Below are 26,606 nucleotides of genomic sequence, written 5' to 3' on the forward strand. Positions count from 1 at the left end.
ATTTAGGTGAGATACTACAATAACTAATATTTAATTTCTTGTATGCTACTTACTTGCTTTTTTTGGATTATCTCATGTAGTTGTTATAACACCTATAGGAATTGGATACTTTTATTGTGTGCATTTTGTAAGTGAAAAACCTTGGGCATAGGAAGGTGAAGTAATTTGTCAAAGTCACACAGATGTAAAGTATTGAAACTTGATTTCTAACTCTCATAATCTGTCTCTAGAGCCTGTTATTTGAGAGATTATTAATAATCAAGCTCAGAGTCCATTCAATATTTTCATTAATTCAGTACCGAGGGCACTATAAGTGATTCATTTTTCTTATCTCTGTTCTAATTTCTGTCTTTTTTGGCATGATTCTTTTCCTGCTGGACAATTAATATTTCATGGTGAGAAATGTATAATTACTCTTGAAGCATCTTTGAGAATGATAAATAATTTCTGTTATTTTTGTAGCCTAAATTTTATAAAGTACCATTAAATTCCAACTGGGTTTAGTATCTTACAAATTGACAATAAGCTGTCAAGTAATATTAATATTTTATTCTTCAAAGCTTACCAAGCATCTTCCACCAAGAACAATCGGCTACCCATGGACTCTTGTTTACGGTACCGGGAAGCATGGCACCAGCTTGAAGACCCTTTATCGGACAATGACAGGTTTAGACACCCCAGTGCTGATGGTGATTAAAGACAGTGATGGGCAGGTAATGAAAATATCTACACAGATACCTTGACTTTAAGAGACTACAGTAACAGTTTAGCATATTCTTTTGATAAAAATTATTTTCATTGGTACATTTTATTAAGTTTAACTGATAATTATTGAGTACTTTTAAAACACAAGGCAATGCTGAGTGCAACAGAGGATAGGCATGAGCATGAATAACTTTTAAAGAGTAGAAAAGAATATTTAAGTCTATCCTTATCTCTAATACCAAGCGAATTATGCTAAGTAGTAAAAACCTAGAAAAAACAGAAGAGGTGTTTAGAATAAGGGTTGTTCCGATCTTCTTGGGAGAAATAAAAATGAGGTTCTCAAAAAGGATGGAAATTGACAGTCTTTAAGCATGGGCAAAGTTTTGAAAGTTAAAGGTAATTGTTAGGGTGATACAAAGAATCAAACCACAGATAAACAAGAGGAACATGGGTGTGTTTCTGAAACAGCAAGTTCAGGTAAATTACCAGCATTGGCAAGCAATGAGAGGGTGAAACAGCAGTGTTAATTTAAAAAACAAAATGAAGTACTGCTACTACTAACACTGTTATTGTTCTTAAGCCAACTTGTCTGATCACTGTGTATGCATTGTCTTAATTAGCCATCAGAGCCTGTGAGATTGATACTTTCATCATCCCTGTTATCAAGACAAGTTAACTATGATTTAAGGAGTTTTAGCGGCTTTTCCAAGGTTATACACCCAATAAAAGGCACTTGTAGGAATGAAAATGAATGAACTGCTATGTGCCGTAGTGTAGATAAGTATCACAAATGTAATATTGAGTTAAAAATCAGACACTAAAGAGTAACTTCTTTATTATTCTTTTTATGAAAAGTTTATAAATGGGCAAAATGAATCCGTGCTGTTGCCAGGCTAGTGGCTTCCTCGAGGGGTTGGGGGGGGGGGGCAGATACCGAGTGGCACAAAGAGAGCTTCTGGAACACTGTTCTGTTCCTTGGTCTGAATGCAGGTTAAATGGGACTTTGCTTTGTGATAATTTCAAATTTAGCTGTGCGTTTATATTTTGGGTATCTATATATGTAATACGTATACTATTCAATAAGAAAGTCTGTTTTAAAAATTAAGACTATAAAAGTGTCAGGAGAAACACTGACTGTAGAGCTCATTTACCACATTCTCCACTTTCCCATTGATGATGTAGAAACTTAGACCCAGAGCATGGAAATGACTTATCCAGGTCTCCTATTCACTCAATCTTGTTTTTAGGCAATCTGCTGTGTGTCTTGTATTATGCAAGGCCATGGCAGTACAGGGCCAAACAGTTTGGACCCAAGGCCTCCCCGCATAGAGTTTACTGTCTAATGAAGAAAAAAATAATGAACCTTTTTAGTAGTAGAATATACTGAAAGGTTTTTGTTTCCCTAAATGCTATAATCCCATAGCAGCATGGGTGCTATTCTTATTATACATATATCATGCATGTTAAGGCTTCCTGAAATGCGTGAACCACTTTTTAAGATTGTCTGTTATAACAAGAATCTCTTTAGATTTCAAAACTAGGAAAAATCTTTTTTTCCCCCATTGAGAAACTGACTTGTATTTGACAGTAATATGAATTATATAACAACTGATCATGTTTCCCTTTTTAAGTATAAGTAGATAAAACTATACTAGATTTCTATTTTTTTTGTATTTTACTTAAATGTATATTATGGGATAATGCTAACTGAAACAAATAGTCATCGAATATGCCTTTTTTTTATCCTTAGGTTTTTGGTGCATTAGCATCTGAGCCATTTAAAGTGAGTGATGGTTTCTACGGTACCGGAGAGACCTTTGTTTTCACATTTTGTCCAGAGTTTGAGGTAAGGACATTGTTCCAATATTCAGTTTATAAATAGATGGCTTAGTGAAAGGAGCATGCACTTTGGAATCAAATACACTTGTATGTGACTCTCATCTCTGCCTTTTACTAACTGAAAACCCAGCACTTTTTTTTTTTTATCATTTTGAGTTTCAGTTTTTCTTTGGATAGAGACTATAAAATATAACAGAGTTGTTTAAAAATTAAATAAGAATCATATATGTGCAACATTTTGCATGGTGCCAGACACACTTGGTAGGGTCAGTAACGAGTATATGTCATTATTACCATTCTGTTTATGAATCGTCTTTGCAAAATACATAGAAATTCTTAATTGCTAAATAAGTTTAATAATATAAGTAAGTCTTCAAAACCTAAAAAATAAATTATTTGAGTTTTAGTCCAAAGTGATTACCCAATTTCTTTTTCTTTATTGTGGCTCAACCAACTTAGAGTGAATACTAATAAGATCTAAAATGTAAATTTTCATGTGAATTTTAATGAATGTGTGACTGTTTAAAACATCGAGTGCAATCCTGGTGTCTCAAATGCATTGAGGTTCAGTGTGTCAAACCTTTCCTAAGAGAGGAAATTATAATTTTGAAAAAAGGAATTGACATAGTTTGTTATTAAAAAAAAAAAAAGTGATTTTTAGGAACAGTTTCTATAATGAGCAAAATAGAAAGTATTTGATTCAGTGGAAGCTCTTTTCATAAACTTGTGCTTGCATGGCACCAGGTTAACCATCCTTTCCTGCAACTAACTGGAAGCTTGCAGGTGTGACAGAGTTCTTAAGCTTCAGTTGTGCTTACTCTCAAAACTTTTAATTCTCTTTCTACCTGATAACTGTAATACTATAATAAGTCAAATGTTTTATAACAGAAAAAGTGAGTGTTAAAGTTATTTTATTGAAAATTATAATGAGGTCTTTGGAAAACTTGATAATGAAAAAGTGCTAGAAATTGCTATTGTATTAGGTTTAGGTAAAACTGCCATATGAAAGAGTAGAAAAAAATATATAAGACTATTAATGTCTAGAGAAGAAAAAAAATGGCGTAGATTATAGAGGCTCTGTTCATCCCTCTGGCAACCAAATCAAAGTTGTGACAGAAACAAGGATCAGCAGCAGGGAAAATTGCCTAGGATCTAGATAAACAAGGCACACAACTAGGGAGAGAACTAAGAAATCACCCTGCAATGGCAGAAAATAGGACGGGGCGAGGACGCAGGGCTGCCTGGTCCCGAGCGGCTGAGTGAGACTGAGGCTGCAGTAGCAGCAGATGCCTCTTAAAGGGGCTGTGTCCGTGAGCAGGTTTTCGTAGTGACGGACCTCCTCCCTCTGAGCATCAGTGCCGATTTGGCTGCACGCAGGGGACACCAGGGACTTACAGGGAGACATTGTTGGAGTGAGGGCTGAGGCAAGACTCACTCTGTATTAAAGGGCGGGCAGTATCCATTGTTCCCAAGAGAGCCTTCCTCCATACCCGTGCAGGGACACAGCACCACCATAGCCATGATGTCATCAAACTGGATAACAGAGTTCGCTCGGCCCAGAGGATTCCTTGAAACTCCACCTCCCCCACCTCAGGGCCCCACCCAAGCTACGTCCAGGTGTACCCTCAGCGAGTCAGGTCCTCCTTGCTGAGCAGCACCTAGACTCACACTGGTGATAGCTGGCCTTGGTTTCTGGTGTGGCCTTTTGAGGCAACTGTAAGCACAGCATCTGTGAATTGTTTGCCAAATCTTAACAGGTGGTCCCAGAGGGGCACGGGCTTGGGCTAAATTTAGCCTGCAGCCGAACCCTTCTTGGGACTATACTACTGCACACCTACTTCACAAATCCACACTAATAAGACCAGGAGACTTAGGAGCTTTGCTTAGTACCTAGAAACAGAAACAGAAAGGCAGCCAAAATGTGAAGACAAAGAAGCAAAAACCATATGCGAGAATAGAACAGAGATACAGAAATAATGGAGTCAAGTAATCTAACAGATGCAGAGTTCAAAACACTGGTTATAAAGATGCTCAGTGAAGTTTTGGGACGTGTAGAAAAATTCAGTGAGAACTTCAGCAAAGAGATAAAAATAAAATAAAAATGGAACTTGAAATTATAAAAGAGAACTAGTCTGAAATGAAGAACACATAATCTGAGATGAGAAGTATATTAAATGGAATAAACAAAGTATATTAAATGGAATAAAGAAAAGGATCAAATGACCTATCTAGAGGCTGGGAAGCCAAAGACACTCAAACAGAATAGCAAAACCAAAGATGTCAAAACTATAAGAATAATTTAAGGAGTATATGGGATACTATTAAAGGTCAAAATATCTATCTTATTGGCATATATGAAGGAAAACAAGATGTTGAACAGCTGTTTGAAAAAATAATGATGGAAAACTTCCCTAACCTGGTAAAAGAGATGGACATAATATCCCAGGAAGCTAAGAGAACCCCACAAAACCAGGAATCCAAACATGCCTCCACCAAGACACATCATAATTAAAATGCCAAAGGTTAAATACAAAGAAAGAATCTTAAAAGCAGCAAGAGAAAAGCAAATAGTTACCTACAAGGGAACACCCATAAGACTGACAGCTGATTTCTCAAAAAAAAGTCATACAGGACAGAAGGGCTTGGCACAAAATAGTCAACATGATGAAAACCCAGGATCTACAACCATAAATACTTTATCCAGCAAAGCTATCATTTAGAGTTGAAGAACAGATAAAGAGCTTCCCAGACTAAAATAAGCTAAAGGAATTTATCACCACCAAGCCAGTAGTACAGGAAATGTTGGAGGGACTTCTTTAAGAAGAAAAACATGTATCAAAATCAAGTATAAAGAATGGTAATAACTACATTCCTATCAATAAGTACCTCAAAAGAGTTAAGTGCTCCAACTAAAAGATAGAATAGATAAATGGATAAGAAAACAAGACTCCCACACACAGACTAAAGGGAAGGAGATGGAAAAAGATATTGCTTTGATGGACCTAGAAGGTATTTAAGTCAGAGAAAGATAAACACTATATGATTTCACTTATCTGTGGAATCTGAGGAATAAAATGAACAAACTAATCAAAAACAGATTCATAAATATATAGTGGATAATTTGGTGATGGACAGAGGGAAGGGGAGTTGGGGGGGCGGCTGGGAGAATGGAGTGAAGGGTTAAAGAAGTGCAAATTAGTAGCTGATGGATGGTCACGGGGATCGGGGATCGGGAGCACGGCATAAGGAATGCAGTTAGCATTAATACGTTGGCTAGGTGGAGGGTCGGGGGAGGGAGAGAGCAATTGGGATCGTTTTATGAACTATATAGATGTCTAACCGATGTACTATATACTTGAAACTAATAAAATAAATAAATAAATAAGAATATTAACATCTAGAAGTTTTGCCCTTGGTTTTCTCAAGTATTTTTATGTTTTCTCTTATTTTTAAAGGAATCAAAATGTGTGCCATAGGCTTATAAAAGAAAGATGATAGTCAAAGATGAACTCAAAGAAATGACCTTGGCCTGAGATCAAAATATTAAAATAATAACATACGTGTATGATTAATGTTAAAATAAAAGTTAATGACATCCATATTCGTTTTTTAACTGATTTTCTACTTCAACTATTTTCATTAGCCATCCCATTCTTAATACCTACATAGTCAAAAAAGAGAAGGACGTGTAAAGAGATAACGAGTTGAGGAATTGGAAATGAAGAGTACATTGCAGTAGAGGATACGCTTTCAAATGTCATGCAAACACTGAAATCCAGAGTACCACATCCTCTGCCCGATCTTCTCCTGTTCTTGTTATTCTTATTCTTACTGTCAGTCTAGGCTTTGTTAACTATCTTGGGGATTAGGAGAAGTAACTCTGTTTTGTAACCATTTTCATCTACATTAATTTATAGCTTTTTTTTTTTTTCATTTATGTAGGTCTTTAAGTGGACAGGAGATAATATGTTTTTTATCAAAGGAGACATGGATTCTCTAGCTTTTGGTGGTGGAGGGTAAGTCTCTTGAACAGTTTACCATGAGCTTTTTAAGAAACTTTAAAAAATTTTTGCGTTGTTTATAAAATCAATTATCTTTGGAAAGTTTTTGACATTAGAATTCTAATTTGTCTTTTATGACTGAGAAAGTGTGATTCATTTGCAAGAAGGTGCTTAAGTGCAGTCTCATCTTTCCTGTGGTATTTCTCTCCGTCTTCCCAGATCAGACATATAAAATTTGCTAAATGATTCCCAAATTTATAAAAGTATTATTTATTTTGTTTCTCACTGTTGAGGATGTATAATAACAATTTATTCAGGCCACAGAATCTTGTTAGCCTCTAAGAATATTCATCATTAAGAATATTAATCACCTGGAGTGATTTTAACAAATTCTCTCCCAAATTGTCTGTAGATAGGTGTTTGGAAGATGTGATTTCAGTGATTAAAAAATAACCATGGTTACTATAGCCTTCTCTGAAGGACACAATCAGGCAACTAAAAACTATGGATCTTCATTTGTTGGAAAAAGCATGTAATGTTTACATGCTCTAATACATTTTTTGGCTTGGAGGGAATAGTCATGCAGCCCTACTCCAAATGGTCATATACATGTGATTCTGTTAGTTCTCCAGGAAGTCCTCACAGGCAAGCAGCTTATAATTTCAAGCTGTTAAGAATGCCTTGAGTCTTTGAAAATAACATATACAGAGGCCAATAGGTATCTGCCCAAACTCAGTTTCAATTATACAACATGATTCCAGCAAATAAACTAACCTTTGGCTAATTAGACAACAAATTAAGACAAAATTACAGTCTTTGAAGAAGTGTATAGGCTCAGATAATGGGGGCTACAGGAAATTGACATTCCAGAATTCCAGACAGGAGCCCAAAGAAATCACAGTCATAATGGTGATAGACTACATGTAGGCTTTGGAGTCAGATAAACATGAATCAGGATCCAGCTTCAACATGTTACATATAGGACCTCAATCAAATGCAAGTCTGAAGTTTTCTCAGCTGTGAACTGGAGATTAAACCCTCCCTCAACATTAACGACACATTTTATTTTAGATGATGTGGAATTTCCGTGCCTTAGAAATTCGTGTTAAATATTAAAAACATAGAGCAAAGAGAAATCCAGAAAACCAGGCAAAGAATAACAGCAGCACCTGTCTCAAAAGCTAATACTAATGAAGTAAATGGTAGAGGTTTCATTTTATCCTTTGTTCTGTATGTTAAGTGATTTTATAATAAGATATAAACAAAACAACATTGCCTGTGGCAACATGGAAAATAGTAGGGAAGTGTTTGGAAAAATTAATGATTTTAGAATTGTTGGATATTGAAATATCTTTAAATTATTATTTTACAACCTCTGTAATTATTATTTTATAACTTAGGCAGTGGTCCCCAACCTTTTTGGCGCCAGGGACCAAGTGCTCCCAAAGAATTTAATGCCTGATGATCTGAGGTGGAGCTGAGGTGGTGATGCTGGTGCTGGGGAGTGGCTGCAAATACAGATGAAGCTTCACTCTCTTGCCAGCTGCTCACCTCCTGCATCCCAGTTCCTAGGCTACAGACTGGTACTGGTCCACAGCCCAAGGATTGGGGAGCCCTGACTTAGGTAGGGCATAAGTTTTCATAGATTATCATTAAAACTATTTTGTGTATTGCAGGGGAGAATTTGCCCTTTGGCTTGATGGAGATCTCTACCATGGAAGAAGCCATTCTTGTAAAACGTTTGGGAATCATACACTTTCTAAAAAGGAAGATTTCTTTATCCAAGACATTGAAATCTGGGCTTTCGAATAAATATAATGCTCTCTGTCTTAGCAGGATAATGGCCCAAACCTGACATGGACAAGCATTGTTTGAAAATTTCAAGAAGCAATACAATGTAACATGTTACTCGTGCTTTAAAATTAGTCCATATCACCATTTATTACAGTTTTAATTTTGGAATTTGTTTTTAAAATCATGTTTCTGTCCCAGAGTTCTTTAGGTTTAGACCATGGCATGGGTCCATGCAGTATCAGAGCTTGGGTTTTGTCAGAATTTTGACAGCATTTTGATCATAGTGACCATCTCATCTACAGTCCATGTGATCTCAGTCTCCTGAGAAGTCTGGTGCTCTTTTGTTGAACTTATTGTAGTTTATGATTTAAAAGACTGTATTGATTGTTTTACTAGATCAGTCTGATGGGGGCATTGAGGGAATGAAGACTAGATACTACCGTATCCGTGAGATTGGCATAGGTGAATTTTGAACGTGTTCAACTTAGTCATTTTTATGAAGGAAAAAACACATGCCAAAATAATGCATACTTCATGGACCACTGAGTTCTAGTTTTAATTCACACTACAACATTCTCTTTGTTAATTTTGCAGGTACTCAATTTCATTTTAATAAAAAAGAAATTGGAGAATTCTGGTTATAATAGATTGCAGTGTACATGACCTGCAGGTTTGGGCATAGGCTTTCATCATTGAATTAACTGAAAAAGAGTTATAAAATGACAAAAGAGAATGAGAACTTGATGATTATACTGGATTTAATATATCAAGCAAGAAAATATACTACTTACATATTTGTAGATTAGCAGGGCATTATCATAAGTACAAAAACTATGAAACAGATGCATATTTCTTCAAAATTTGTGTCAGGTATACTGTTTTATAGTTCTGTTGTTTTAGCCTTATTGCACACCAACTCCCAAAATACAGGTTCCTGTTCAAAAGGAAAAAAAAAACTTGTGATTTTTTTTGAGTGGTATATGTTATTAGTTGCCATTAGCATTTGCTATTGTAAAAGGACAATGATTATAGTAGACAATATTGTTAACTCAGTAGACTTGTTGAATATGCAAACTTACTGTCAAGTGACCTCAAAAAAAAAAAAAAAGATAGAATATACTAGTAGTTCTTATCCTCTTTTGTAGGAAACCAACAATAAGCCATTGTGGCAATAATTCATCAGTTAATTTCAAAGCTTCATGTTATGCAAAAAAAAAAAAAAATCCTGCTGTTATACCTGTGACAGTGACCTTGTGCTGAAATTTCAGCTATTCCAGATAAACATTGTATATTATCCTGTAAATTAATGTTTAAAGGTAGTTTTGTTCTTATAGAAAGTGTGGATTGCCAGGTTGCTTATAGCACTTTAAATTATTCTAAAAATGAAATTTTAAGCCAAATATGTTGGCTTAAGTAGTTTTAGATGTATAGCACTTGAATATATTTAGATCTTTTGAAATTTAGATAATGATCTAAAGCATAATGCTAATGGAAAAGAAAATATGATGTTCTATTTAATATGCTATTGCTGACTATGAATAGAATACAGGGCATCATTTTCTTGTCTATGTAAAGCTCTCTCATTATAAGTTAGTAACGATATATAGATTAAATGTTTACAATATAGGGAATTGTAAATAAATATATCAGATTCCCCCTCCCCAACCCACCCCACCTCCTTTGGTCTTCCACAGCAGTATTATTGTCTTTGTGGAGTTGACTAATCATTAAAAAAAAAAAATCCTGTATTGGATTTCAATTACAATAAGGTCATAGTGGTGTATACCAAATAAAATTAAACACATAATACGAATTTGAGTTTGGATTTATTAAAGAACAATTTCTTTTCATACCTCGGAAATCTTAGATTAAATATACTATCTTTTATGTGTCAAAAATGCCTCTGGTAGCCTTGGTGGTGGTGGTAATGGTGGTGACAGAAAGATGCCGTCAAGTAGAGGGGCACTGCCATTTAAAAACACGGGGGTGTAAGAGGGCACTTGGCATGTGGAGAAGTACAGGTCGTTTGATATTTTTAAATTATGTTGTTTCCTTTTTAGATGGGGAGTGCATAGCAAGGTAAGGCTAATGTCATAAAGAGTTTTGTTGTGTGCAGTGCCAAGAATTTATTTTTTTTAATCTCATAGGCATAATTAAGAAAATTTGAGTGGAGGAATGACATGATCATATTTGTACTTTGTGAAGAGCTCTGTGAAAAATAGATTGGTCAACAGAAAAACTAGAGAACAACCAAGTCTGTCGTAAAGTCCAGAGGAAAAATGATAAGGCCTGAATAAGAATGGAAGCAACCATGATAAGGAAGGAGGCCTGGATTTGAAAGATTTAGGAATAAGGATTCATAGGATTTCGTTATTTGATGCCACAAAGAGTTAATGATAGCTCTCAGGTTCTTTGCTTAGTGTCTGGGTATATAATTCATTGAGATGGTTGATATAAAAGAGGAGAAACAAGCAGCAGATGCGGAAATCCTGTTAGTTAGGAACCTTAGAGTATGACGTGAGGAATTGAAGAACAGATGCAGGGGGCTTCATATTCTTTTCTGATGAAAAGATTTTTCAGTTGACATAGATGTAGAAGCCATAATCTATGGACATAAAGCCTTTGGAAATTATAGACTGAGTTAAAAAAGAGAAATCTTGAGATAGAGTTTTGGGGCATAGTGATACTAACTGACAAGCAGAAGAAAAGGCTCTAAATTTCCATCTCAAAAAGTTAGAAGAACAGCAAATTAAACCTAACAAAAATAGAAAGTAAGAGTGAATACGAATATGAACAGATCGATAAAATTTAAAACAAGTATATAAAACAAAATTTGAGAATAATAAAATTCTAACCCTCTAACAAGGTCAAGAAAAAAAGTAGATTACTATTGTTAAGAATGTAAAAGGAGACATCACTACAGGGCCTCTAAGACCTGAAAGAGACAGAATATTGTGAACAACTTCTACATCAATAAACTTGACAATGTAGTGACATGGAAAAACGTTTTAGAAAACTATTAACCTGGCCTAAGAAGAAATAACGATTTCTGTATTACAGAAATTGAATCTTTTTTTAAAAGGTGGTGGGGGAGGCTTTGTACAAAAAGCCTAGGCCCATATAGTTCCACTGGGTAGTACTTTTTAGTATTTAAGCAGAAGAAAGTATCAGTTGAAGTCTTCCAGAGTACTGAGAAAAGAGAGAACTTCTGATAATTGTTTTTGAGGCTAGCATGGCTTGATACCAAACTTTACAATCCTTACAAAAAAAGAAAATTCCAGTAGTCTTGTATTTATCTTACATAAAATAATCACAAATCAAAATATAAAAGAAAATGAAATTGAATTTATTGCAAGAAAGCAAGAGTAAACATTTTTTAAATTTGTACCATTTGCCATATTTATGGAAAAAATATGATCATTTCTAAAGAAGCATTTGATTAATTTCAATTCTCATTTATGATTAAAAACTTATAGCCAACTAGAAAAGAAGGGATCTTTCTTAAACTGATAAAAAAAATATTCTGAAAAATGTACAGGAAGCATCATCTATAACGGTAAATGATTGAAGGTTTCCCAAAAATAGAATCCTGATAATGATAACTGCTGTCACCACTCCTGTTCAGTGTTGTTCTGGAAGTCACAACCAGTACAATAAAGCAAGAAAAAAGGCATAAGGATTGGGAATGAAGAATTTTAAATGTCATTTGTATATGACATGATTGCAGATAGAAAATTCCAAAAGGATCAAACTATTGGAATTGATTAATCAAGGTCACTAAATACAAGTTCAATATAAAAATAAGAACCTTTCACTTTTTATATATAACCAACAATTAGAAAATGAAGCTTAAAATATTGCCATTGGTAATACCACTGAAAATATTAGATATATCACAAAAAGACCTAAAAAAGAAGGATATACCATATTCCTGATTGGAACACAATATTGAAAGATTTCGGTTTTCCAAAAACAATATGTATTGGCAGTAAAAATCTCAGCCAGGTTTATACTTGTGGACATTAGACTGAATTTATAATATATATGGAAATGTAAAGCCAAAGAATAGCTAAGGCAACTTTGAAAAATGAGGCTATAGTTGTAAATGCCAGATATTGACATTAAAAAGCTGAATAAATAAGACAATGCAGTATTGGTCAAAAGATGTACAAAGGAATGAATCAAAATGGAGAGTCCAGGAATGAACTAATTTTTTAAAAAGATGACACTGCTGCTTAATGTAGAGGATTTATTATTTCAATAAATGACACTGGATTAATTGGATATATGGAACAAAAAATTTTGACATACAAAAATTAATTACAAATTGTAAATCTAAATGTGAAAAGTAAAACAATAAAGGTATTTTTTAAAATATAGAATATTGTCATGACCTGAGGATACACATACATTTCCTAAATGGAGCATGAAAGCACTATAAAGGGGAAAAAATGATATGCTACATTACAATTTTAAGAGCATTTCATCGAAAGACGTCATTAAAGGTGAAAAGGCAACCAACAGAGTGGAGGATTTTTGTCATACACAGATCTAATGAAGGTCTCATACACAATATACAAATGATTACAAGTCAGAAAAGATCACCAGAAAAGGTAGGAGACTGGCAATTCCTAACAGTATTAAAATAACAAGGGAATATAAAGTGGAATAACTTTGGAAAACTTTCGGAAGTATCTACTAAAGGTAAGCCTTTGACAAGCAAATTTAATTCTTTAATATGTACCCAAGAGTAATGTGTATATTTGTTTATAAGAGGTATGTACTAGAATGTTTATAGAACTATTTGCTTGCTTTCTCCTCATTGCCCCATCCTTACACACTCACCTAGCATCTTGCTGCATCTAGCTCTGTTACACTAAATATTTTTATGTATCTCCTAAAAATATTTTTTTATATATAACCACAGTGCAATGATCAGATTCAGGAAATTTAACAATTCAATAATATGATTTAATATGCAATCCATTTTTTTTAAATTGCATCAATAGTCTTAATATCCTTTAAAGCATTATTGTTATTATCATTATTATTATTTGATCTAGGATCCTTCATTGCATTTAGTTGTTCTATCTTTTTTATCTTATTTAACCTGGAAGAGTTCATTAGTCTAAAAATGACTTATGACACCGATATATTTGAAGAGTTCAGAATCGTAGAATGTCCTTCAATGTGGATTTGTCTGAATTTTTTCTGTGTTTAAATTTAGGTAATGCATTTTGGGCAGCAAAACCACACCAGTAATGTTATATTAGGATGCACAAAATGTATGTTTTATCCTCTTATTGGTGAAAGCTTTTATTAGTTAAACTGTCCATCATGTTTTTCCACTGCTATCATTTTTCTCTTTGTAAATTAATAAGGAGTGTGTAGGGAGGTGCTTTGACACCATAGATACTCTGCATTATAAGGATTCTTGCCTGAATTATTTTAAATGGTTGCAAAATAATTTTTCTTTCATCCTCAACACATTTACTATAAGAAGAGCTTTCCTTTCTCCATCATTTAAGAATATTTGTTAATATCTATTATGGAGTGATGGATTTCAAAGTGTTTCACCTAGATCTAACCAGTGGGAACACCATCAAGCTGACTTCTGTGCATTGCTCCATTTCTTTGAGTACTTGTTTGCTTCTGTTGCAACGAGATGTTCCAGAATTGTCTGTCCTTTCTGTAACCCAATCCTAGGATTAGCCATCTCTCCAAGTAAACATGTTTCACTTTAAGGAGCATGGCATTTGGAAATCTGGATGTTAGCTTGGTGCTCCTGGGGTGGCATTGCTGCTATAGCCTTTCAGGACAGAGGTAAGAAGTAAATGCACACGTCATGAATGCACACTGATACCTCCAATTCCAACTTAGCACCACAGAATTCTTCCTTGTGTTTCCTTACGCATTTTTTGTATCTCTTCCCGTACAATGTGGACATTCATATATTTACTCATTTGCTCAGTCATAATGCAGACGTTATAGTTTCAGAATTGTACACCAATATCTTCACAAACAGCAAAATTGAGTTTAATATTTCTTTGCATTTCCCTAAATATCCTCTCATTATATTGAAGATATTTAATCAAAGTATAATCTGAAAGTGTGAACATTTCTTCCTCTGTGCTTATTTTAATCATTTGAAATAGAATTATTTGTTACTTTAGTATTTTAATTTTTTCTTGTGCATTTATTTAATTTTACTTTTTGTACATGTAAGATATTTAAAAGGTTCCAAAAGTCAAAACTACAGAACCTTCTTCTGTGTCTTTCAACGTGTTTCTACCCATTCCCACAAGAAGTCAATTTCATTATTTCTGCTTACCTTCTATTTCCAAAATATAGATATGTAAACATGTACACATATATAATGCAGTTTGAATATATATGTGTATATAAAATCCAGTGTGTGTATACAGAAATCCATGGTGAAAATAACTCCAGTTCTTTTTTTTAGAGCTGCATCCACTGTATGGAAATGCCATACTTTTTCAATGATTTTTCTATATGTGTTAGGTTTCTTTACAGTAATTCACATTAAAATAATGCATAATTCATTATTGGTATGTATTTTAATATTGTTTGAGTTCCAGGGAAATTTTAAGAGTGGAGCCTCTTGATCAAAAAGTAAATGCAATGTAATTTTGTTAGATACGGACACGTCATCAGATAACCCTTGTGCTGGAATGATAGTGAACCACAGCATTCTGAAAATGTCTAGGCTAAGAGGGTAGATCATACAGCACATTTATAAATTAAATAATTCAACAAACATTAACTGTCCTTACTGTATACTAAGAAATGCCCTAGGTAATGGGAATAAGATTAATATTCTAGGAATCCTAAGGAGGTGTCTGTGTTAAGAGGCCATTTTAGCATGGGTCAGATGGTCTCCTGCTCCTCTTATAAATTTCTGAACATAGTGACTTGAGTACAGCAATAGTTCCCCAAGTATGAGTTCCTATTGACACAAAATTTTTTTTTGTCCAAAATTATTCCCATGTCTGCAAGAAACAGTACCTGATATACCTGTTGGTAGTATTAAAGAAGGAAGGAACTTGAGTTTTGGAAAGGAAAGGAAGAAAGCAAAAGACAAACTAAGAATATAGGTGTAGCCTCATTTTGTGACAGTTTAGGAAGAAAACCTGAGCTCAGAACGTCCCTCCTATTGGTTTAAGTGGGCAGAGTAACTTGGGAATCAAGAGATCATAAAATTTCAAGTTCTAGAAGTTGAAAGGCGTCAGACATTTGGAGGTCCAGACGGAAAGGGGGGGGGGGGGAGGAGAGTAAGTGTCGACAGTCCAAAAGCTAAACATCTTATCGAAAGCTTGGGAAAGGAAAATCCCGAAGGTTTGGAAAGCGATTGTACACTACCCATTATTGGAAATTTAGAATTACCAATGAAAAAAATACTATCGGTAGTATATTTATTTTATGCATAATTATTTCATGTTATTTTGATTATAAAAATAGACTTTCAGTAGCTTGTTTGGCAGCTGAATTCAACTTTTCTCTCTCTCTCTAAAAGTCTTTAAGTTTTTAACAATGAGATTTCCTATCATGAAGTTTTTAGAACAAAAATCTGTCATATAGCAGTCGTTTTCCTCTAAGGAAACTAGCTTTCTGACTTCACAGCCACACCTTATTCAAAAGGGTGTTAGTTAATGTAAGCTCTCAGAGAAGACAACTTTTTAACTCCATCCTCAAATTCAAACAAATTGAACTTTGAATAATCTGTGTCAGTGCCTGCATAAACGATTATTGTCCAGAGCTGAATATGAGGTAACTTTTTTGAAGCCTCGGTCTAAATATTCTCCTGATGACTAGAAGTAACCCAAGTTGTACTATATACAATTTTATTGTAATTCAAACACAAAAGGGATATTCGGAATATAACCTAAAAATAGTAGTCTAAAAATAAACAGGAAAGACAAGAAAATATCTTTTATTCTTGTGCCATGTTTTGAAATTTTGACAGGTTTATGGTTATGATAGAAATGTACATCTTATATGAAATTATACTTAGAAATATTGGTTATATAATTTGTAATTTAATAAACCTATTAAAAATGTACAAATCTTCTTTAAGAAGTTATTGGAACTTTCAGTTTGAAAGAATCATACATGAAAACGGGTAATTTCTATAGTAGCCTAATCTATACTTTATATTAAACCTAACACCTAACAATTATGTCTGTTTTGAGGTATCATAATTTGACATAATTTCTGTATTTAACACCAAGGAGCTATAGTATTAAATTCAGATAGATTGTAATCTCACATTTTATTCAATTTGTTTTTAGAAATATATAAGACATGTTAAATCTGAGAAAAAAATAGATTAGTGTCAAATCTCTCTTCGGCATCATATTACACTATACTTTCTCACTTTGGCAGAACTAATACTGCTGTTTTGTATTTTCAGCTATTTCATAAGGTTTATTAGAGCATAAAGAAAATTAGAATGTCTCAAATCTGATTTCCCAGTGATTCTGTCGGATTCTTCTACATGAACACTTCACTGTAGAATTTTCTGTATTTCCACTTCACTTTATATTGATATATAAATATCAGCAGTATGATTTGCTAAGTCTTTGAGAAAAATTAAACTTCTACAAGAAGCTCTACAAAGGCAGGTAAATCTGATCTCACCTCTGCTTTGGTGACAAAGGTAAACATAACTGCCTTCTCTGTTGGTTCTAAAACCACCAGTGATCTCTGTCTGTTTGTATGTGATTTGTGCAAATGCCACAGAAGTGCGGCTGACTGGGAACCTACTAAATTACAAGCCCATAGAGCAATTTGAGCAATTTCATCATTTTATTTGAAAACTTAATTTTTTATTTGTGTTCCTATTTTGTAAGTGATGCTATGATAAAAATAATAGCGCAAAGTCCAGCTTTTAGAAAACTAGTTTTAAACTTAATGAAATTTTTTTTCCTGAAAAAATGACATAATATAGTCTGCTGGTATTAACCTAAAGTCGGTATTCTTACATGTAATAACTTTTTAATTAAAGATCTATTAAAAAAAAATTCCTACAGTGAATAGCCAAATATCTTTGCCTAAAAGGGAAGTGGAATTTCAAAAATTTATGTGTGGGCTTTCTCAAAATATTCAAAATTCCTCAGAAACAGAGTGCCAAAAAGTCCTTTACGTAAAAATCATTTAATATTTACTAACTTATTACAGTTTGCATTTTAATTTTTCTAAGTTAGCATTTAACATTAAGACGAGAGTTGGGTCAAGTTCAGCTTTCGTGGAAGGTTCACTCAAGTAGAGTAATCAAAACATGGTCATGCTGGCCTTGCCATAACATCTCGCCTTCAAAGTCAACCAGTCCGTGTTTCCTGGCGCGCATGAGAATGCCCACGACTTTATCTGAAATACGAACGTATCTGTCAAACAGATCTCCGAAGGTAACTTGGATCTTGCCATCGCGTCTGTGGCGGGCCATCGTGCGGATAATGAAGCACATGTCCATAATTTCTCTGTAGATGTGCTCCTCGGCTCGCTTGGCCCTTTCGGCAGTTTTGGTCCCCTCCTTGGGGCGGCCGTAGCCTTCATCTCCTTTGCGCAGGCGGGTGGACATGGCCAGCTGATAATCAAATTCTTCGCTGAAAGGGTTGAGCTTCTGGGACTGGATGTGCTGATCAGCCCACTGTTGCCACCTTCCTTTCAGGCTGTCCACCTGGCTGTATTTCCTTTGGGCCTTGCAGTTGAGTTTCCCTGTGTATCTATTTGCCCTAAATGAGAAGGGGTGGGGGAGGGTGAAGAATCAAGATTTTTAATACGCAAGTGTTTTTCACATTGTACTTCCTGCACATATGCATCTTATGTGTCTAATTTTTTTTTCAGTATAAAAGAAATATCAACACGTACAAAGAAATTAGAAATGAAAGTAGAAAAATAAGAGTCCTATTATTGTTCTTAGTTTGGTATATGTCCTCCTAGATTATTTTCTCTATGGACATAGTAATGTTAAACACCATAAAATAATGATATTAAACCCCATTTCAAGAAAAAGCTCCCTTGCATAAATGTAATGCAAATATGTGTATCTTAAATTGCATGTTAACATCTCAGAACTGGAATCGTGAGTGTATTAGGGGGATACACTTTAGATAGGACTTCCGAAACCAGTTATTTCCCCATATATTCCATATGTGTGTGTATACACACTGCAATGTATATATTGCAATCTTGTATATATAACGCACACATTGCAATATTGACTTGTATAGATTTTCATATATGGGTTTTTAATGAGAGTATGCTTGTACTAGTACCAGGGATGTACCACAAATTTTAAAATATCAAATTGTATAGATAAGACACTAGCTAGCAAGAGTAACATTGAACAATTTGTGCTAGCATCCTTCTAAACATGTTTTACTAACATTCCTACGATCATTCTGTGATGTAGATACTGCTATGCTCATTTCACAGATTAGGAAACTGAGGCCAAAGGTGTTAAGTAACTTGCTTCAAGTCACAAAACTGATAAGTAACAGAGCTGGGATTTGAACCAAAATTAAGCTGGGTCTAGAGCCTGCATATCACTTCTATTAAGTAGTGCTCTGAACCAGTGGCAGAGGCAGGATTCAAACACGAACTACCTGAGACTAAAATCCATGCTCTTTCCACTGGGCCATGATACCACCTGTCATGTGGGTATAGTGTCTGTAAATGGATGAGTGTGTTTCAAGTGTGTGTGTTTGTGTCCTTGCAATATGGAATGCATTTTTTTATTTAGAAACAACAAAACAAAAAAAACAGCACTGGAAATAGACCAATAGTGTCATGAGGTTGCATGCCTAATTTTAAAATGGGCAAAATTTATCTTTAAAAGCTTTCACTGGCATTTCTGTATCTCTAATCTCCTAGACTTTTCCCCCAGGTTTCTTTGTCTTCACAAATAAAATGTTATCTCTTAGACTGTCTAAAAGTCAGAGCTTTGTATTCCTCGTGCTCACAAGTGATGTGCTCTCCTTTCTCCCCAACACCGAGTGGCCTCATGTCTGAAAGTATTGGGCTTGGAGATGGAGAGCAGTACTGAAATGCTTATGTGAATGGCGCGCCTGAATCAAGAGGGCCCCCTTACCCGAAATTTCACAATTTGCTGTTCCTGACTCAGGAATAGGTCAGATGTGGGTATTCCTCCCTATCCAAACTCACTTTCTGAAATCTGGTTATCCGAAGGCAGGAAGGGAACAGATATGGGAGGCACACGTTTGCATTGGAATTGTTTTCAAAAGAGGAATGGCATCCACTAGATGGCGAACTTTCATTAATTCCCATGGTTTGTGTTTCTAACAGTCCTACACTTGCTGCATTCAGTTTCACTATTACAATAGAATTCAAACTAGGAATACACTGCTACTTGTAACACTTGCTATTCTTTGTAGCCACATGGACAAAAGTCTATGACAAAGTTAATTGAGAAAAAGCAGCATGCAAGAACCTATACACAATTATTACAACTTTAAACAATCATACATTTATGGAAAAGTGCTAGTACTTATGCCGCTGTGACTGGAATGGGTTTCTCTGTCCCGCTTGGCCTCACCATCACCTCCCTCTCCACAGACCGCCCCATTCAGCTGCTCAGATTATGGGCTGTGTAGTCTCATTATCGAAAGAGAGCAAACACCGTATTCCTTCAGAATCCTGGCAATCCTTGACAGGGATAGCCTTCAGTAAAAAGCCCAAGGCCGTCAGGACAGAACCCAAAGGTCCTACCAGATTTGAGGCTGGGACGTCCTGCTGGAGAAGGGACTCAAAACATCTCAGAAGAAAGCAAAGAGAATAGCATGATTCATGAATGCATACCTTTTGTCCCCTGAGCACCAAATATAGTTCTGCCCTACAGCCTAAAACATATGACATCCTCATAAGGAGCTTCTGGGCACTTTGACACTTTTCCCACTCTTTTTTAAAAGTATTTATGATACTTGTGGCAGATGCTGTTTTAGTTACCTATTAACTATTTAATAATGAAAAAAATAATGAGAAACTATTAAAAAACAGTCATGAAAATAATACAAATTTGAGTATATGGTATGATTCCAACTATGTAAGATGTGTCTGCACCAGGCTGAAGAAATCAATAGCGTATGCACAACTGAAAATATTTATGTAAATGTCCAGGTGACATTTAAATTTTTTATTTAAAAAAAAGTGATCTCGGTATTACATTGATTTTATAATTTAGAGAAAGTAAAAAATAGAAAAATAGTCAAATTAGTATCCAGAGGTCATTTGTTTCAACTGTATGCTATATAGGTTTTTGATTCTTTGATGTAGTTTTTTTCCTTCTAATTTTAATTAGGAATGTAGATTCCCTGAGTGTTGAAACTTTATGACATTTGGAATAAGGGTTGGGGTTGATGAGGTGATAAATTTTGAAGAAAATCATTTATCTACTAAAAGAAGCACCTAAATATTAATGTTCATTTGTTATATTGTAAAATTATAATTTTCAAAAACAGGAGAAAAAAACAAAAAAAAATTGGTCCTATACGCAAGAATTAGAAAATATGGTTATAAAAAATGTTATCAGGAAGAAATATACCTTAATGAATATTTTATTTTCCCATCATAAAATATTCTGTATCATTTTTGTATTTCCAACTTTTAATTAAAACATCTGAAAATGTTTAAATAAGGATTAGAAAGTCTTATATCCTAAGTAGCTTCTTGGTCAATGAATATAAGAATATAACAGCTTATCCCGTTGTTTTTTTCTTCAAGAATGTGCATAATAGTTTAGATTGAGCTTTATACAATCTAGTATAAATTCATAGATAACAGAGCAATATTCAAAGACTGACATCATGCCTATTCTTTAAGTTAGTAATATTTAACTCAGACTCCTTTTTATCAGTAAACAAATTTTCTATTGGCCAATCAGTAGATGTTTTCCTTGTCCTGTTATGTGCAGGTACCTAATTCCACTAAACATTACAAGCATTCTATCTTGAAAGTCAGTTCATTCACTGAAATAAATTCTGACATGTATTTATTTCTTAACTGTCAGTGTTAAAAATGACATCAGTTTGAGTGTTGCTTTCTTATGTGAATGAAGCCCTTTAGCTATATGATGGGAACCAATGTGTCATAACTTTACCATCTTGGAGTAATAATTATATGTGTAAATTATTAAATATGAAAAAATACCCATACTGAATAAAAGTTCTAAAAGGTGTATTTCAAATCTAGCCAAGTTCACTGGTGCTGGAAGCATTCTCCCCAGAAAACAGCCTTTATCTGAATCACCAGCTTCAAAATGTCATGGAGCCTAGAGGAGTCTTTGATTTTTATGAAGAAAGTGGAGATCTGCTCTTGTCCCCCCCCCCCCCCGCCCCACACACACACCCCTCACCCCTCCATAGACTCTACTATGGAGGTAGCCTTTTCTTCATTGTACAGGAACATTTCTCTAAAGCAAAAAAATTCTGCCACTTTTTTTTCAACTCAGGGAAGTGCTGGGAGAGAATTTGCTTCTCTGCGCATTGTTTTGCTTGCTCTTTTCCACAGGAAGTATAGCCGGTTTGATGTCATGGGAGCATGACATCCACAGGGTCCCATTTATCAGAAGCAGGGGGACTGCATTCAAAAGGCAGGTCCACATTTCTGATCAATAATTTTGCTCTCTGTTCAGTCATCAACCAGGTTTGAGAGCCTGTGATTCTCCTTGCAGGTTAATAACTCTGCTCAGGGTCCAAGGAAAGGGTTCCAAACTCCGGAATTGAGAGTCATACTTGTGCATTCATTTCTAGTAACATCCTTCAATATAGATGCACCAAAACCCTACAATTGGGGAGTTACTGAGATTCTATTAATTAGGCTGGCACTTTGGTCTCCATTTCATTTCTTGAGTCTGTTCTCTACTGATCTGTCTACCACGGTGGATAAGAACACATGCTCTGGCACCAACCTTCCCAGCATCATCACTTACGAGCTCTGTGGTGTAGATACATTGCTTAATGTCTGCATGTCCACTCCCCCATGCTCAACCACGATTATCTTGACTGAATAGGAGAGGATGGACGAGCTATTGGCTCTTTAATATTTTACAATTTCTGGATGGGAGAGGGATCCAGTTCTCTCTGTCTAAAGGAACTTGATTGAATAAATCATAAAGCTATACAATCAAAAGACCAAATATTTAAAAAAAATAAAGTGTAAAATAGAAACCATTTTCATAGTAAAACCCCAGTTAGCAAAACCACTGTAAGTAAAGAAATGACTTGTTTGTTTCTATTATCTTAACTACTAAGAAAACTCTTTCTACTTAAATATTTATGATACATAATTTTCTCCCTATTGGTGGCTAGGGGAAAGAATGATGTTTAAAAATAAGTGAAAACTTCTTTCACGTAGGCTTACTCAATAATGCCACGTTCATTTCTCAAGTTGTATTTAAGAGTCCCATCAGGCAAAAAGTCTGATTAGGCTTCTCCTAAAGCTTCCTAAGCACAGCTAGAATCACTGATGACCTTAAGAGCTGCTGTTGCATACAACATTCTGGTACCCCATGTACTGTAAGACCGAGGGAAGGGAACCGAAGGAAAAAGAAAAGATTTAATTCCCACTTCCCCCCGGGGCCAAACCTAAGAGCCAAGTTCCTACCATCTCGTAGGGTTGAGATCACCAGGGCTGGCTCTCCCTGCATTATAATGAGTACAGCTTATTAAGTAGCTCCCTTGGGTCCATTGCTTTACATAATTAATGTCAAAATAAATCTAATTACCATATATTTTTTAACTGAAGACAAAGAGACCTAGGATTTGCCAAGATAACCACGATTCAAATCTGTCTCTCAAAGCTTAAGTACCTTTCCGTCACACTAAGACGGTGTCCACATACGTGCCTGATTTCAGCAACTGTGAGAGAATTCCTGAATGCACGTCCCCACTTCCTGGTGGGAGAGTTCAGAGTAGTGCTCAGGAGAGGAGCTCTACAGCCAGAATGCCTCCGTTCAAACCCATGGGCTGTGCAACCTTATGCCTATTCCCTAATATTTCTTTGTCTCATGTTTCTATCAAGTGTGGATGTGATTTTACCTCCCCGAGGAAAACATCATGAGGGTTGAATAAATAAACATGAAAAGTGCTGAGGTAGTGCCGTAGAAGAGTACACACACTGGAGATGGGTCCCAACCTTCACCTCCCTACCTCGGGCCAGTTCGAAATGTGCTGACAGGAAGGTCTTCATTGTACCATTCTGTTTTATTCTATTGGGTGCTTTTTTATTTATTGCATGTCTATCGTGTGTGTGCATGTGCATGCGTGCATGTACACACACACACACACACACACACACACACGTACACACACATCTATACATCCATAAGGCCAGAATTTAGACTGCGGTTCCATACATTCTGGTAGAAGTTATTTCTGATTATTAATTTCAATATTAATGGAAGTAGAGCACAAATCCAGATCTCTGAATACATACTAAAGGCACTGCATGAGAGTTTGTGCCATGTCTGGTTTCAAAACTTTGCATTTGGAGACAGGAACGTCTCAGCGTTGTCACTAACTCGCTAGGTAAACTTCCCCACTGAGCTTCAGTTCTCTCACTGCTAAAATGGGATAACGCCTATTTCATACAATTATAACGGTTAAAAGGACAAAGCATGTAAAATACCCATAGCACATAATAAATGCCTAATGGATTGTTATAATTATCTTAGTTTGCCATTTCATTTTTCTCAGAAGCTTGCAGTATAGTATTTTAATTCTTTAAAAACACCTTTAAAGTCACAAAATGTAAGACAGCTCCTAATAAAATTAGATAACCAGTTCTGTTCTTTACTTTCCAATTATTTCATAAAACTTGAAAAGCACACCTACACGTCTAACTACTCCCAGAGGGAATCATTCATCACATCAGTTACTTTTCCTATATTTTGATATCCTGTGGTCGTGGAGTGACATTTCCTGACTTTCTACTATGTGGAGGTGGAATTACTGTCTTGAAATAAAGTGTGAGCTCCTTGGGTGAATACATGTGTTAGTCTGAGTCAGCGCACGTGTGTGTGTGTGTGTGTGTGTGTGTGTGTGTGTGTGTGTGTGTGTAGTTAAATCTAAATGTTTTAGGATTTTAATTGCCCAGCTTTAATAGCACTTCTGTTTTGTTTGCAAATAGGGCAAATTTTTTTCTGAGAGTCTGACAAATTGCTAAATAATAGAATCTGTATGAACAATAACAGCTTCCATATACTGATCATATGTGGCGGGCATTGTGCTAAGTGTCTGGCAGCTGTAATCTCATTTACTTCTCCCAATACAGTAGCATTTTTCGCAAAGGGTTACTATTGCTGTCATTTTACAAAAGAAGAAATGGGCTTAGAAAAATCATCAGGGGTGTGTGTGTGTGTGTGTGTGTGTGTGTGTGTGTGTGTAATATTTAAGATTTACTCTCTTAGTAGCTTTCAAGTATCAATACAGTATTGTTAACTGTAGTCTGGGTAGAGCTGGCATTTAAACTTGGATCTGACTTTGGAGCCTGCTGTCAGGCAGATAGCAGCTTCCCACCCATTTACCGGATCCTGGAAACCTGTGTTCCATGGGCATTCTTTGGGTAGATGTGTCTCCTGATATAATTTAGACTGATTTGGGACAAAGAAAAAGTTTCTCCAACCTAACAGCAAGCACTTTTCTCTGCAGAGAAATAAGCCAATCTGCTACTCATTAGAGAACCGATTTTAAAAATTTACCCGAATTACTCCTCTCTCTCTCTCTCTCTCTCTCTCTCTCTCTCTCTCTCTCTGGTGGTTTAATTTCTGTTGAGATTAAAATTCGAGTGTTCAGTTCGAACAGAAAGGAGAAACCAAATAGTGCCGGCCGGCTACCGAAGGCCCCTGTCTGAGCTCGCCACTGCCCCTCTAGCCCCGGGACCTGCCCTGCCCGCGGGACCGCTGCCTGCCCCGTCTCTAGTAGGACTTAAGAAATCTCACGATCTGACTTTGGTAGGACTCCCCCGCTCTCCTGTTCTGGAAGGCGGCTGGCTCAATAGCAGCAGCAGGAGGTGAAGGACGCATTCGCGTTCGAACTTACTGGGAGGGCGCAGGCCGTTTGATTCTGGCCGCGGCCACCTGCTCTCCGTCCTGCTCGGGCCTATCTTCGCCCTCCCCTTCGTAGCCGCTGTCCTCGGTGTCTATGCTGTCACTCCTCCACTTGGGCTCCTCCTGCTCCATCTCCTTCCAGCCTTTGGTCAGCTCAGACACCAGGTTACCGCATTTTCTCCTCCGCGTCGGAGAGCCGTGGCCGTGGAGGAGTCTGTCAATGTCATTCTCTGGCTGTCCAGGTCCAGGTGTGCCACCGTCGTTCTCGTATCTGTGACTCAGGTGGCTCACATCCCCTCCTCTCTCATAAGCTTTGCTGACAATGGTCTTGGTCACCTCTTTCCTTTTGATGTGAGAGACCTCAGTCGCGTCCTCTGAGCTCTGTCCATCTCCATGTTTCTCTGGCTTTTGGGAGGGAGAGTCTGGGGCACTCTGAGCTTTCTGGTGGGGAGTGGGGTGTATCACTGGTTTCAGATCTTCGGGTGGGTCCTCCGTCCCTCCCGGCAGCCAGCCTGTGGGCTCCTGGGCCTGCCTGGTGCTGTTCTCATTTGCCCACTGCTGCCAGCCTCGGGCCAAGCTGATCACCAGGGTGGCCGTGTGGATCTTCCGCCGGGCACTCTTAGCTGGCCCTTCCTCTCTTTCCTTTTCTCCCGGAGCCATGCTACCCTTCTCTTCTCCGCTGATAGTGCCGACTCGTGGCGTGCCCGGGATTTAAATAGAGGCAGGGAGTGGGATGGGAAACAGGTTTGGTGACGGTAGAAGCTATGTTCAGCGTTTCTCGCCAAGAGCTGGTGCCTTCCCCCTGATCGTGTTCTTTTTTTAAACCCTGCCGGCTCCAGTTTCATCACAGCAGAGGGACCTCTCTGCTGGTAAAGGACAGTGATATGCTCACTCCCTTTCTTCTCCAAGTGCCAGAGTAGAAATTACTAGATCTGATCATGTGTTTACCCTTATGTTTTTCTTGACCTTAAAATATGGCCCTACCATTTATAGAAGCATAAAATATGTGTACAAACTGTGCTGGGAACATTATGAGAGTCTTCTCATTTAAACCTCAATAGCCTTCAGTATAGCTCTTAATTGGTCCCATTTTATAACTGAGTACAGTAAAATCTTACTTCCTGTGGCTAATGCTCTCTGAGATTCAAACCCAAATCTGTCTTATTCAAAGCTTGTGCCTCTTT

General features: G+C 36.3%; 2 protein-coding genes across 10 annotated transcripts in view; one reads left to right on the top strand and one right to left on the bottom strand.

Moving 5' to 3' along the window:
* The window catches only part of OXR1 (oxidation resistance 1), a 388,922-nt gene extending 377,507 nt beyond the window's left edge, over positions 1-11,415 (top strand). For 8 of the 9 annotated variants that reach the window (XM_016147442.2, XM_016147445.2, XM_016147446.2 and 5 more), the window contains 4 exons: positions 561-713; positions 2,456-2,551; positions 6,487-6,560; positions 8,222-11,415. In XM_016147442.2, the coding sequence (XP_016002928.2) occupies positions 561-713; positions 2,456-2,551; positions 6,487-6,560; positions 8,222-8,357 (459 nt within the window). In that variant the 3' untranslated portion in view covers positions 8,358-11,415. The remainder of the gene's footprint in view (positions 1-560; positions 714-2,455; positions 2,552-6,486; positions 6,561-8,221) is intronic. The other variant, XM_016147443.2, reaches the window with a different exon arrangement.
* A 5,329-nt stretch (positions 11,416-16,744) lies between these two features.
* ABRA (actin binding Rho activating protein) lies at positions 16,745-26,190 on the bottom strand. Its single transcript, XM_016147452.2, has 2 exons — positions 25,415-26,190; positions 16,745-18,091 (listed from the first exon to the last, which is right to left on the bottom strand). The coding sequence occupies exons 1-2, from the start codon at positions 26,080-26,082 to the stop codon at positions 17,614-17,616; spliced, it is 1,146 nt and encodes a 381-aa protein (XP_016002938.1). The 5' UTR covers positions 26,083-26,190; the 3' UTR covers positions 16,745-17,613.
* Positions 26,191-26,606: the final 416 nt, after the last annotated feature.

This window comes from Rousettus aegyptiacus, unplaced genomic scaffold (assembly GCF_014176215.1).
Source record: "Rousettus aegyptiacus isolate mRouAeg1 unplaced genomic scaffold, mRouAeg1.p scaffold_m13_p_15, whole genome shotgun sequence".
Lineage (NCBI taxonomy): Eukaryota > Metazoa > Chordata > Mammalia > Chiroptera > Pteropodidae > Rousettus > Rousettus aegyptiacus.

Coding starts and splice junctions, on each gene's coding strand:
- ABRA (XM_016147452.2), bottom strand. CDS start 26,082: ATGGCTCCGGGAGAAAAGGAAAGAGAGGAAGGGCCAGCTAAGAGTGCC. Junction 18,092..25,414: donor AAACGGCCTGCGCCCTCCCA/GTAAGTTCGAAC, acceptor CTTCTCATTTAG/GGCAAATAGATACACAGGGA.